This window comes from Chanos chanos, chromosome 3 (genome assembly GCF_902362185.1).
Source record: "Chanos chanos chromosome 3, fChaCha1.1, whole genome shotgun sequence".
NCBI classification, from domain to species: domain Eukaryota; kingdom Metazoa; phylum Chordata; class Actinopteri; order Gonorynchiformes; family Chanidae; genus Chanos; species Chanos chanos.
In genome coordinates, this window is record NC_044497.1 from 4,502,501 (window position 1) to 4,515,000 (window position 12,500).

General features: G+C 45.6%; 1 protein-coding gene across 1 annotated transcript in view; it reads left to right on the forward strand.

The window, feature by feature from the left end:
* The window catches only part of ofcc1 (orofacial cleft 1 candidate 1), a 36,149-nt gene extending 28,259 nt beyond the window's left edge, over nt 1–7,890 (forward strand). Inside the window, exons 6-8 of the mRNA XM_030767071.1 lie at nt 1,355–1,537; nt 7,537–7,672; nt 7,811–7,890. Of these exons, the coding sequence (XP_030622931.1) occupies nt 1,355–1,537; nt 7,537–7,672; nt 7,811–7,890 (399 nt within the window). The remainder of the gene's footprint in view (nt 1–1,354; nt 1,538–7,536; nt 7,673–7,810) is intronic.
* Nucleotides 7,891–12,500: the final 4,610 nt, after the last annotated feature.

Genomic DNA, 12,500 nt, shown 5'->3' on the forward strand with positions numbered 1-12,500 from the left:
AACTGAACAGATCAGGGTGAGGAGACGTGTGTGTGTGTGTGTGTGTGTGTGTGTGTGTCTGTGTGTGGGCTTATTGCTGTGGCAGGATGAGGAGTGTGTGTGTGTATGTTGAGCATGTGTGCGTGTGTATGAATGTGTGTGACGTGTGTGCGTGCGCGTGTATGACTGTGTGTATGAGTGTGTGTGTGTGTGTGTGCGTGCATGTGTGTGATGTGTGTGTATGAGTGTGTGTGTGTGTGTGTGTGTAGGCTTAGTGCTGTAGCAGGATGAGGAGTGTGTGTGTGTATGACTGTGTGTGGGTGTGTGTGTATGTTGAGCATGTGTGCGTGTGTGTGCGCGTGTATGACTGTGTGTATGAGTGTGTGTGACGTGTGTGTGTGATGTGTGTGCGCGCATGTGTGTGACGTGTGTGTGTGTGTGTGTAGGCTTAGTGCTGTAGCAGGATCAGGAGAGGTGCAGTGATCTTCACACACCAATGCCCCTGAGTTCCCTGACCTATATAGCATGTTACACGCTCGACTTCTTCCCTGTGTTTCTCTAATAGAGCAAGGCCCTGCATCACAGGTACAGCCTGAACCCTCCACACACACACACACACACACACACACACAGAGAGAGAGAGAAAAAAAAAACTAACCGACTACGCCACCGAACCGTACTGCGTGCACACGTCAGGCCTATGTGTCCTGCTGCAGCGTAATCCTCATGTGACGCTCAGTGTTCATGGTTTACGGCCAAAGCAGCAGGACACAGGGGGAGAGAGAGAGAGAGAGAGAGAGAGAGAGAGAGAGAGAGAGAGAGAGAGAGGGAGAGAGAGAGAGAGAGAGAGAGAGAGAGAGAGAGAGAGAGAGAAGGTGAGAGAGAGAGAGGGAGAGAGAGAGAGCAGGAAGCTTTAACATGAGCTTGTCTGAGTGCAGAGGTCACAAAAAGGTTGATCATTTGGCAACTCGATCTGCTGCATTCTTTTTTCTTTTTTTTCTTTTTTTTGTGGGCAAGATTCACACAGGTTGAATCACACCGTCAAATTACAGAGGATTACTGTCAACTACGTTTGGCTTCTCACTCACCTCCGAGGGCACTGAGCCATGGCCAAAGAGAAAAGGAAAGGTGTAATTGCTCGCTTCAAAGTGAGCGTTTTGTGCAAGTATGTGGCACTAAGTCACACTTTATCCCGACCTGTCTCTTCATTTGACTTGGTCTTCTTTCCATGTTTTCTTTATGAGAAAATACACACTCTCACTCTCTCTCTCTCGCTCTCTCTCTCCTGCGTTCTTCAGTCATAAACCAGCATCTCATTAGAGCTCCGTGTTGATGTGTGATGGGTTTGGGGGGGGGGGGGGGGGGGTCTCACTAGGTGGCAGTGTATGACTACATCTGGACAGAGGAGGAGCCCCCGGGGGGGCAGGAGCGCCCTGGAGGTGCGGCTGCCGTGGTGGGAGAGACCAGCACCCACGTGTCCATCTACACGCTTCACCTGAGCGGCCTGAGAGAATGTTACAGACACTTCCTCCGCCAGCCGGACGGAGCAATCATAGAGGTGGGTCTTTCTCTCTCTCTCTCTCTCCCTCTCCCTCTCTCCCTCTCTTTCTCTCTCTCTCTCTCTCTCCCTCTCTTTCTCTATCTCTCTCCCTCTCTCTCCCTCTCTTTCTCTCTCTCTCTCTCTCTCCCTCTCTTTCTCTCTCTCTCTCTCTCTCTCTCCCTCTCTTTCTCTCTCTTTCTCTCTCTCTCTCCCTCTCTCTCTCTCTCCCTCTCTCCCTCTCTCTCTCTCTTTCTCCCTCTCCCTCTCTCCATCCCCAAACACTGACACAACTATATAACCCTGTATGTCTCCATTCCCAAACACTGACACAACTGTATAACCCTGTATGTATCCATCTCCAAACACTGACACAACTGTATAACCCTGTATGTATCCATCTCCAAACACTGACACAACTGTATAACCCTGTATGTCTCCATCTCCAAACACTGACACAACAGTATAACCCTGTATGTCTCCATCCCCAAACACTGACACAACAGTATAACCCTGTATGTATCCATCTCCAAACACTGACACAACAGTATAACCCTGTATGTATCCATCCCCAAACACTGACACACAGCAGAGAGAGAGAGAGAGAGGGACACAGACAGAGATACAGAGAGAGAGAGAGATGGTGACCGTGAGCGAGATACAGAGAGAGAGAGAGAGAGAGAGAGAGAGAGGGACACAGACAGAGATACAGAGAGAGAGAGAGATGGTGACCGAGAGCGAGATACAGAGAGAGAGAGAGAGAGAGAGAGAGAGGGACACAGACAGAGATACAGAGAGAGAGAGATGGTGACCGAGAGCGAGATACAGAGAGCGAGAGAGAGAGAGAGAGAGAGACACAGAGAGAGAGAGCGAGAGAGAGAGAGAGAGAGAGACACAGAGAGAGAGAGCGAGAGAGAGGTAGCCATGAGTATGGAGCTTTGTTGGGGACGTGAAATACTGAGTCTGTCTGCAGACTGTGGTACTCTCGCAGCTTTAACTGAAACACACTCTTCAAACACATACACACACACACACACACACACAGATACATTTACACACTCACACACACACACAGATACATTTACACACTCACACACACACACACACACACACACACACACACTCAGATACATTTACACACTCACACACACACACAGATACATTTACACACTCACACACACACACACACACACACACACACACACACACACAGTCTGTAGCTTGGGGGGGGGGGGGTCGCATCATAGCCCTTGTTTAGATCAAAGATGGCTAAACGGATTTCATCAGTGCTGGCAATCCTTTCGCTAAATCCATCTGTCTTTTTCTGTCGCTTAGCAAGAGATTCTCCCTCCTCTCACTCATTTATTCACTCATCCACTCTCTCTCTCTCTCTCTCTCTCACTCATTTATTCACTCACTTATTCACTCATCCACTCTCTCTCTCTCTCTCTCGCTCATTTATTCACTCACTTATTCACTCATCCACTCTCTCTCTCTCTCTCTCTCTCTCTCTCACTCCTTCACCTTCTCACTCACTCACCATATTCTCATTTCTCCTCACGCCAGACAGTAGAACAGACTGTCATCTGACACAGCTTCCCACAGATTCCTCTCCGAATCAACACCCCCAACGGTAAAAAACAGCAGATCATCCCAACAGAATTAATATTTTAAACTTGTGTGTCAAAAGAAGGGAGATTTATACTCAGTCTGAATCAACAGCTAGCTCCGAGGGAAAACTGCTCAGGCTAGCGGTGTAGAAAGCATCCGGGGTTTTTTTTTGTGTGTGTGTGTGTGTGTGTGTTTTGGAGTGATGATTTATGTGTCATCCGTATATCAACACTCCTCTAACGCACTTTTCAGGCGGAGAAGAGAGATGGCGACTGATAAATGAGACAACACCTCTACATACAAATACAGAAAGTACCACATTAGAATTACAATCATCTCACATGCCACCCGTTTGTATGCTTCAGTTCCTTCATCTGAAATGGGTAAATCCTGATTTTACAGTGTGGTGAATCAGGATTAAATCTTTACCTCTCTAACTTTGTCAGGAAACTGAAGGTAGTCCCTTTACAAACAAAGAACAGTGTTATGTTTTTTTTTTTTAACTGAAACAGAAACTGAGCTGTCCTTAAGAACCGAATGTAAACTCTTCAGTGGAAGCTTGCTTCTTCCTTATTTATTTATCTATTTCCTTATTTATTTATCTATTTAATTATTTACTCGCTGAAGGACACAGCAGCCATTTTGCCTGTTGTCTGTCAGGCTATGGCTGTCACTGGAGTTTCTGCTCCACTCAGCACAGCTCAGTCTCACCAAACTCGATGAGTACATGACGAGAGAGAGAGACAGACAGAGAGAGACAGAGAGAGAGAGAGAGAGACAGAGAGAGAGAGACAGACAGAGAGAGAGAGAGAGACAGAGAGAGAGAGAGAGAGAGAGAGAGAGAGACAGAGAGAGAGAGAGAGACAGAGAGAGAGAGAGAGAGAGAGACAGACAGAGAGAGAGAGAGAGAGACAGAGAGAGAGAGAGAGAGACAGAGAGAGAGAGAGACAGACAGCCGTGCCGCGATGCGGGCTGACGCGCAGAAGACGCTGATGGCGTCCACATCTGTCCGGCCAAAGCGACAGCCCAGACCGCACCGCTGCAGCCAACGAGTGTCATCTCTCTCTCTCTCTCCCTCTCTCTCTCTCCCTCTCTCTCTCTCTCTCCACTTCAGCCTGAGCCAGGCTGCAGGAAAGCCCTCTCCCCGTTCACACTCAGTCTCCCTGTCTTACATATGCTGGTCTTACACAGCCAGACACGAGCGGGAATAACCAAGGGCCGCCCCCCACACACACACACACTCAGAAGACCACATAAGCTGATTCTATTAGAGTTTTATGTAATTCCGCCAGCAATATAGTGTAGCGCGAGTGTGTGTGTGTGTGTGTGTTGGGTACTGTGTGCAAACTGGCCTGGCCGTTTAAGGTGACAGCTCCTCTGAGAGAAATGAGACGGCTTTAACACACACACACACACACACACACACACAGAAACATATACACACACACACACACTCAAACGCACACATACAGACATATAAACCCACAGATACACACACACACACACACACACACACACACACAAAGAAACATATACACACACACACACACACACACTCAAAGGCACACAGACACAGATGCTCACATACATACATATAAACCCACAGACACACACACACATGCACACACAGACATACACACACATGCGCGCACACGCACACACACACACAGAGAAACATACACACACGTGAACACACACTGCTGGATGCAGATACAATGAGTGTATAATGGCGTGTGTACACATTAGGACCTCCGAGACTCGTTGTCATGTGGTTTGTGTAACAAACTGTGTCAGGAACAGTTTGTTCACCAATATTGGTTTATGGTAAATCAGATCCTTAAACAATATTGATCTGCCATTCATGATAAGATTACCCATGCTTCTGAAATATTTGACCACAAAGACAAACATGCTCATCATTTTAACTATCAGGTTTAACATGCTTATATTCAACACTGTTCTTTTAGTCTTTCTGTTTGCTTATCTAAAAACTGTGTAGATCTGTGATATTTATTTGAAGGGAGCTGAGAACCTAGAGTGGAATTACATGACAAACTCGTTTAGTTTGCTGACATGTGGATATGCAAAAAAGGCTTGAACTTCGCAGTGACAGTTTCTCTGGCGCAGGCTAAATACATTTCCCGGTCTCGTTTGTTTGTTTTAGGTCTAATTGTATCAGGCCTTCTGTAAAGCTTTGTAATGTGCCCGGCCCCTTCATCATAACGCAGGAAAATTAAGTTAGATTATGATTGCTCTTTCAAATAAGCCACCTCAGCACGGGCAACGTTGTGTTAGCAATTGTCAGGCAATTTCAAGCAGGTTTTATGGCTCCGTCCCTCCTCAGACACGCTCTCTTCTGCGTGAGGGACTACTTAAAAAAAAAACCCAACGTAATTTAAACAGATGTTTACCACTTTCGAAATCACCACCAACTCCTCTCAATAACAGCTCCAATTTGAATGGTTTCAGGAATAAAAAGCCGCTGTGCGGTAGGACAACACCAGCCTCGTCTGAGTAAGGGGGGCGGGGGACAACAAAAACAACAAAAAAAACCCCAAGATGGCTGCGTAAATAAAACAAAAAAACACAAGCGAATTCATTACACTGTGTACTAAAATGGCAGTAGCTTTATGCCCGCTCTCCGTGTTTTTCCTCTCGGGCGAATGTTTAAGAGTCTGCGGCCTAAGAAAGCGAAGCTCTGGCCAACTGTGCTGTATCATCTCTCTTTCCCATATGCTGCCTACAACATATGCTAATCCTGGCTCCACTTCTGTAAAACTTCCATTAAAAATGCACAACTAAAGCTCCAACAGCTTGACTATTACCTCTGCGCAAATTATTTATGTTGTGCAAAAATGCTGATGAGCGTTCAGCGCGCAGTTAGTACAGACGCTTTTTTTGTTTTTCCGTCTCTCGTTTTACAACTCCTCAACTCAGGTTTCGAAAAAATTTCACACCTCCGTTATTTTCTTAGCCACCCGATCTGTCAACAGCGCCTGTCTCACTTCACAGAACACACCGTTTAGTCTTTCAGATTCGGAGCCAAAAAGGTAATTGAGCAGATATGTTTTAATCTTGTCTGTATTCAATGTGTAGCGGGGAAAGGATATGGTATTAGCTTACCAAACAATGAGGGCACGTAGAACGTGGCTGATGACTTTGCGAAGGAAATTCTGCCCCACAGACGAAGTCGGTTTTGTCATTTTAATATTAGTCGTTTACAGAATGACGTTAATTATCATGAGGCATAGGCTACAAGATTTGGTTTAATTGAATTATCTTACATATAAATGAAGGATGAGTGTGTGTGTGTGTGTTTACAGACCGTTGTGTTAGCCCGGGTCTCTTGCAGGAGGTGAATAAAGGAGCCTTCGGCCGAGAGGATGAGTGTAAGGGAACGTCATTTAATATGCGAACTCCTGACTGGACTAATACACTATCAGCTCGTCCGTTTCGCCCTCTCTCTCTCTCTCTCGTTCTCTCATCAATGAGTCAGCTGTCGAACAGGGCAAATGAAGCCAGCACTGACCTAATTTAGTCTGGGGAAATATGAAAAAGTCAACCTTTAAGAGTTCACCTCCCAGCTATGTTAATGGACAAAATGCATCATTTGTGCCTGTCATCTGCCTTGCTCTTCTAATTACCACACCGCATGTTTGATTGCACTTTCTGAGAAGGAAGGAGACCGAGGGGAAGGGGGGGGGGGGTGTGGGGGGTGAAGAGCTCCGGAGGAGAAGTCGTGGTTTATTCGGCAAGCGGCGGCATTTTTTTTTTTCCCTTTTTTTTCCTCCTTTTTTTTTTGCGGGGGATAGGATGTCCTTAGCGCTGGGTGTGTTAGGTGTAGATTAATGCTTTTCCTGGCAGGCATATCAGCTTTACCGGGAGAGCTCCGAGGTGTGAACCGTGCAATTATCTTACAGGTTTGTGCTGGTTAAAAAGACGCTCTTCTTAGTATCACAGTTCACTCAATTACAGAGGAAATCATACAACTCTCTCTCTCTCTCTCTCTCTCTCTCGCTCCCTCTCTGTGTGTGTGTGTGTGTGTCTCCACTGAATGAGAAGTTATTCTTCATAACTTACATCATTTTTCTTTTATAGGTATTACTTATGTTAAAGGTTTCAGTGGTGATAATAGTGGAGGGGGAAAGGAGGGGTGGAGGGGGGGCATTTGAATGAAGGCTTGGCATTTGAAGAAAGGACTTGTCATAGGATAATAATCTTTAATGTCAGGTACAGCCATGACCCCACACCTACTGCTCCAAATCACACACTCTCTCTGGGTTTGCTCCCTTGTTTCACTGAGGGTTTTCTCCTCACCACACACACCTCTTTGTGGACAAATCAACAGTTCTGAAGTGTGTGTGTGTGTGTGTGTGTGTCTGTGTGTGTCTCTGTGTGTGTGTGTGTAGGTGATTGGAGACATGGACTGTGCAGAGCTCCATTTGAACATGTCTGCTAAACAGAAGGAGGGAGAGGAGGAGGAGGAGAGGATGAAGAGTCGTACAGACCTGCTGAGGGAGAGGAGGAGGAGACAGCCAGCCTGGCGTGAGTGTGTCTGGCCTGTTTACCTGCATCTTTACCTAGCGTTTCTCTGCTGTACCCCAGGAAGAAAGAGCTACAAGTGAGGCCGCCTGTTCAGTTTCCAACTTAGACTTTTGTGTGTGTGTGTGTGTGTGTGTTCAGGTTCTAACAGAGTGGAACCACTGGGAGGAAATGACCAGAACTCTAGTGCTGCTTTGACGGATCTTCTTCACCAACCCTAACCCTAATCCAACCACCACACACACACACACACACACACGCACACACACACAACAAGGTGTTTTTAAAACACTATCATTAACCTGAGGAGAAAAAAAGCCAGAACTGTCATTCTAGAAAATCAGATGCAGACTTTCAGACACTTATCATTACAGATGGAACTGTCACAGTCACCTCATAACCACCTCTGACTCCAAACAAACCCTGAGAGATGACACTCTCATTTCACTTTTGTGTGTGTGCGTGTGTGTGTCTGTGTGTGTGTGTCTGTGTGTGTGTGAGTGTCACGGACTGATAATGGAGTTCCAGAATGCACAATGAGAAGAGACAGAGACGCTCTGTGCTCTGTGTTATACACTTGTGTGCTGGAATTCACACCAGAGACACAGACATGGAGAGAGTGTCTCACACACACACACACACACACACACACACACACACACACACACACACACACGGGGGTCGTATGAGTCTCTAAACAGCCCAGTCTGAGAATTCTGGAGGGAAAAAGGAAGTGAGGGTTATTAGGTCTTCTCCGCTGTCCCAGCACCGTGAGAAATGAAGCTTCTTAAACGTCCCTTTTCAGAGCGCAGTGATAAAATATCAATATTGGGCCCACATTAACGGGGAGGGGGGGTGGGTGTGGGGGTAATATTCGGCCCGGCTCTGATTTGTATTGAATATGTGTCGGCCGGACGCCGCTTGACATAATGAACCAACCCACAAATCAGGCTTTAATGGCTCTCTACTTACACATACTGCTTAATTAAAGGTTGAGGGCTTATTAGCATGTGTGTGTGTGAGTGTGAGAGTGTGTGTGTGTGTGAGAGAGAGAGAGAGAGAGAGAGAGAGAGAGACCGTGAATGGCCAGATTGAATCTGTTCGCACAGGGGCCAGGTTGTAAAGGTTTTATAGATCACCTATCATTATTAAATCCATTGCTTAATATGGGATCTTAATAACCTGTCATTTTCATTGATGATGATTCTCTTTACGGGCGGCCATTACGGCTCAAAGTTGTGCAATGAGGAGAGAGAGAGAGAGAGAGAGAGGTCTTTTGGGACAGAAGGCTCATTACAGCAGTGTGGCTTGCAAAGCTTCTCTCTCTCTCTCTCTCTCTCTCTCTCTCTCTCTCTCTCTCTCTCTGTCCTGTGTCATGTATAAAGGATCAGAGACCTGTCCAGAGGGCTGGAGAACAGACAGGCTGAGTTTCCCTTCATCTGGGAAACACACACTGCTGGAGACCACATCTTCTCTGGCCACTCACACACACACACACACGCACACACGCACGCAGTGAAACTTCAGTTTTTGCCTTTTTATTGATAAATCATGATTACATTTAGACGGTCTTCGATTTCAAAGTTTTACTTTGTAGTGTATGTAGTGGGTCGTCTATGTAAGAAAGAGAAATACTTTGTATGTGTGTATGTGTGCGTGTGAGTGTCTCATTAGCCTTATCAGAACATTAAGAGATGTAACACACACAGTACATGTAATGAAATGATTCATTCTGTGGCTGTCCTGTCTGCAGTCTTACTCACTGTATGATTGTTTAGTCATATTCCGTCACTCCGCTGTCAAACACGCACACACACACACACACACACAGAGAGAACAGTATCTCTTGTGGCACATGAACCCTGCCCCCCCCCCCCCACGCGCGCACACACACACACACACACACACATAGAGGACAGTATCTGTTCCAGCACATGAAGCGTGCACCCCCCCCCGCACACACACACACAGAGAGAACAGTATCTCTTGTGGCACATGAACCCTGCCCCCCCCCCCACGCGCGCACACACACACACACACACACACACACATAGAGGACAGTATCTGTTCCAGCACATGAAGCGTGCACCCCTCCCCCACGCACACACACACACACGCACACACACACACACACGCACACACGCACACACACACATAGAGGACAGTATCTGTTGTAGCACATGAAGCGTGCACCCCCTGCCTCGTTCACATGGATCAGACGGTCTGGGACTGCTCGTTTACACAGCCCGGGCATGTGCCAGTGTTTCTGTACCCGCCTCAGTCACCTGACCACACCCACCAGGCGTCTGTAAACTCACATCTTCAGTAGAGAGAGTTCATTTCATACTGTCAGTCATCTGACCACACCCACCAGCCGTCTGAAAACTCACATCTTCAGTCGAGAGAGTTTATTTCATACTGTCAGTCACCTGACCACACCCACCAGCCGTCTGTAAACTCACATCTTCAGTAGAGAGAGTTCATTTCGTACTGTCAGTCACCTGACCACACCCACCAGCCGTCTGTAAACTCACATCTTCAGTAGAGAGAGTTCATTTCGTACTGTCAGTCACCTGACCACACCCACCAGCTGTCTGTAAACTCACATCTTCAGTAGAGAGAGTTCATTTCATACTGTCAGTCATCTGACCACACCCACCGGCCGTCTGTAAACTCACATCTTTAGTAGAGAGAGTTCATTTCATACTGTCAGTCATCTGACCACACCCACCAGCCGTCTGTAAACTCACATCTTCAGTAGAGAGAGTTCATTTACTGTGATGATGTCTCTCCCCCATCCCCCTGTTTATTTGGTCTTCCTCCTTTTAATCAATGTGCTCACTGCTTTATACATATCTGTATGTTTTTGTTTATTTATATATGTATTAGCTGTTTGGTGTGTCTGTGTTTTACATGTCTGTATGTTTTTATTTATTTATATATGTATTAGCTGTTTGGTGTGTCTGTGTTTTACATGTCTGTATGTTTTTATTTATTTATATATGTATTAGCTGTTTGGTGTGTTTGTGTTATACATGTCTATGTGTTTTTATTTATTTATATATGTATTAGCTGTTTGGTGTGTCTGTGTTTATAAAGTAAATATAAATGTAAATATGTTTAAGTCAGTTTTTCAAGTTTCTTTTTTTTTTTTTTTGGCAGTAAGTGCGTCTGACTTTATGTGTTTGTCCTTAAGTACATTTGCTTTTTTAGTTTTTTTTTTTTTATGTATGTGTGTGTGTGTGTGTGTGTGTGCGTGCGCTGATGAGGAAGTTTGTGCTTTTGTTACGGTGCGGTGTGAGGCATTCTACTCTACCACAGGACAAAGACTAGTCTAAAGGTACAAATATTTGATTGCTAATGACAAACACCATTTCACTCGTGATTTAAATTTCAAATCGATGGCTGCCAGCGCTGCGTTCTAAAAGGACAGAAAAAGAGAGAGAGAGAGAGAGAGAGAGAGGTTTGCCTGTAGGTCCATCCATGGCATTTGCTGATTTCAGTTAAAAGGAAGAGCTCTTTTTTTTTTTTCTTTTTGTTTTTTTTTCTTCAGAGACATCATATGGGAGCTGTAACTTTTTGATGTAGCATCCTGAATCTGCATACCCTCAACCTGGGGATGATGCTAGTTAGGGGTGGAAGGGGGGGAAAAAAAAGAAAGAAAGAAAAGAAAGAAAAAGAAAAAAAAAAACATAAAAAGAAAGAACACTTTGTCTAACGGTGTATTTGTGTAGCCGTTAGCTGCCGGTGTGGGGGTTGAAAGAGCCGGGTTCAGAGGAGAGCTGCTCAGGACTCGCAGCAAACCCGCGCGGCGCCTCTCCGGGCCGCGTTTCCAACTCCGTTCATTTGAATTAAACAGAATAAAAGAGCTTTGTACAAAGTAAACGCAGGCGTTTACCACAGAGACATGTCTGCTCCCCTCTCTCTGGCTCTCTCTCTCTCTCTCTCTCTCTCTCTCTCTCTGATGATGATGCTGTAGTTGCTTGGGTAAACAGAAAAACTAGCCGTTTGAAGAACTTTTACGCTCTCTCTCTCTCTTTCTCTCTCTCTCTCTCTCTCTCTCTCTCTCTCTCTCTCTCTCTGGTTTGGCTTATTCTTATTTTGCAATGGATGTTCCTCGACGTTTGACGGGGACGTTTTTTATCACCTTGGCCAAGTAGTCTTCAGAGTGATGTGTTTTTCTATGGTTGTTATATAAATGTCCCGTCAGACGGCAGGGGGTGAGTCAAGCTCCTCAGACAGCTCACAGATTCTCTCAGAGTGGTAGAGAAATGGAAGGCTGTGCAATAACCATATTTCACATCTCTGCCATTCCCACATACAGCTCGCATAGGTCAGAACTGACCCTCTTAATCTGAGGCCAGTTTTTAGACATTAAAAACCTAAAGACACCACACTTTATCAATAGTTATTTTGCTAGGCAACATGTTACATTTGTAAAACATTTTTCCTGGATCTTTCCCCCCTGTGTTAACCATTCTGCAGTGTAAGGGGAATGTAGTGTATCTTACTGTTAGACACTCAGGTACTGTTAGGTACAGGTACTGTTAGACACTCAGGTACTGTTAGGTACAGGTACTGTTAGACACTCAGGTACTGTTAGGTACAGGTACTGTTAGACACTCAGGTACTGTTAGGCACTCAGGTACTGTTAGGCACTCAGGTACTGTTAGACACTCAGGTACTGTTAGGTACAGGTACTGTTAGACACTCAGGTACTGTTAGGTACAGGTACTGTTAGACACTCAGGTACTGTTAGACACTCAGGTACTGTTAGGCACTCAGGTACTGTTAGGTACAGGTACTGTTAGACACTCAGGTACTGTTAGGT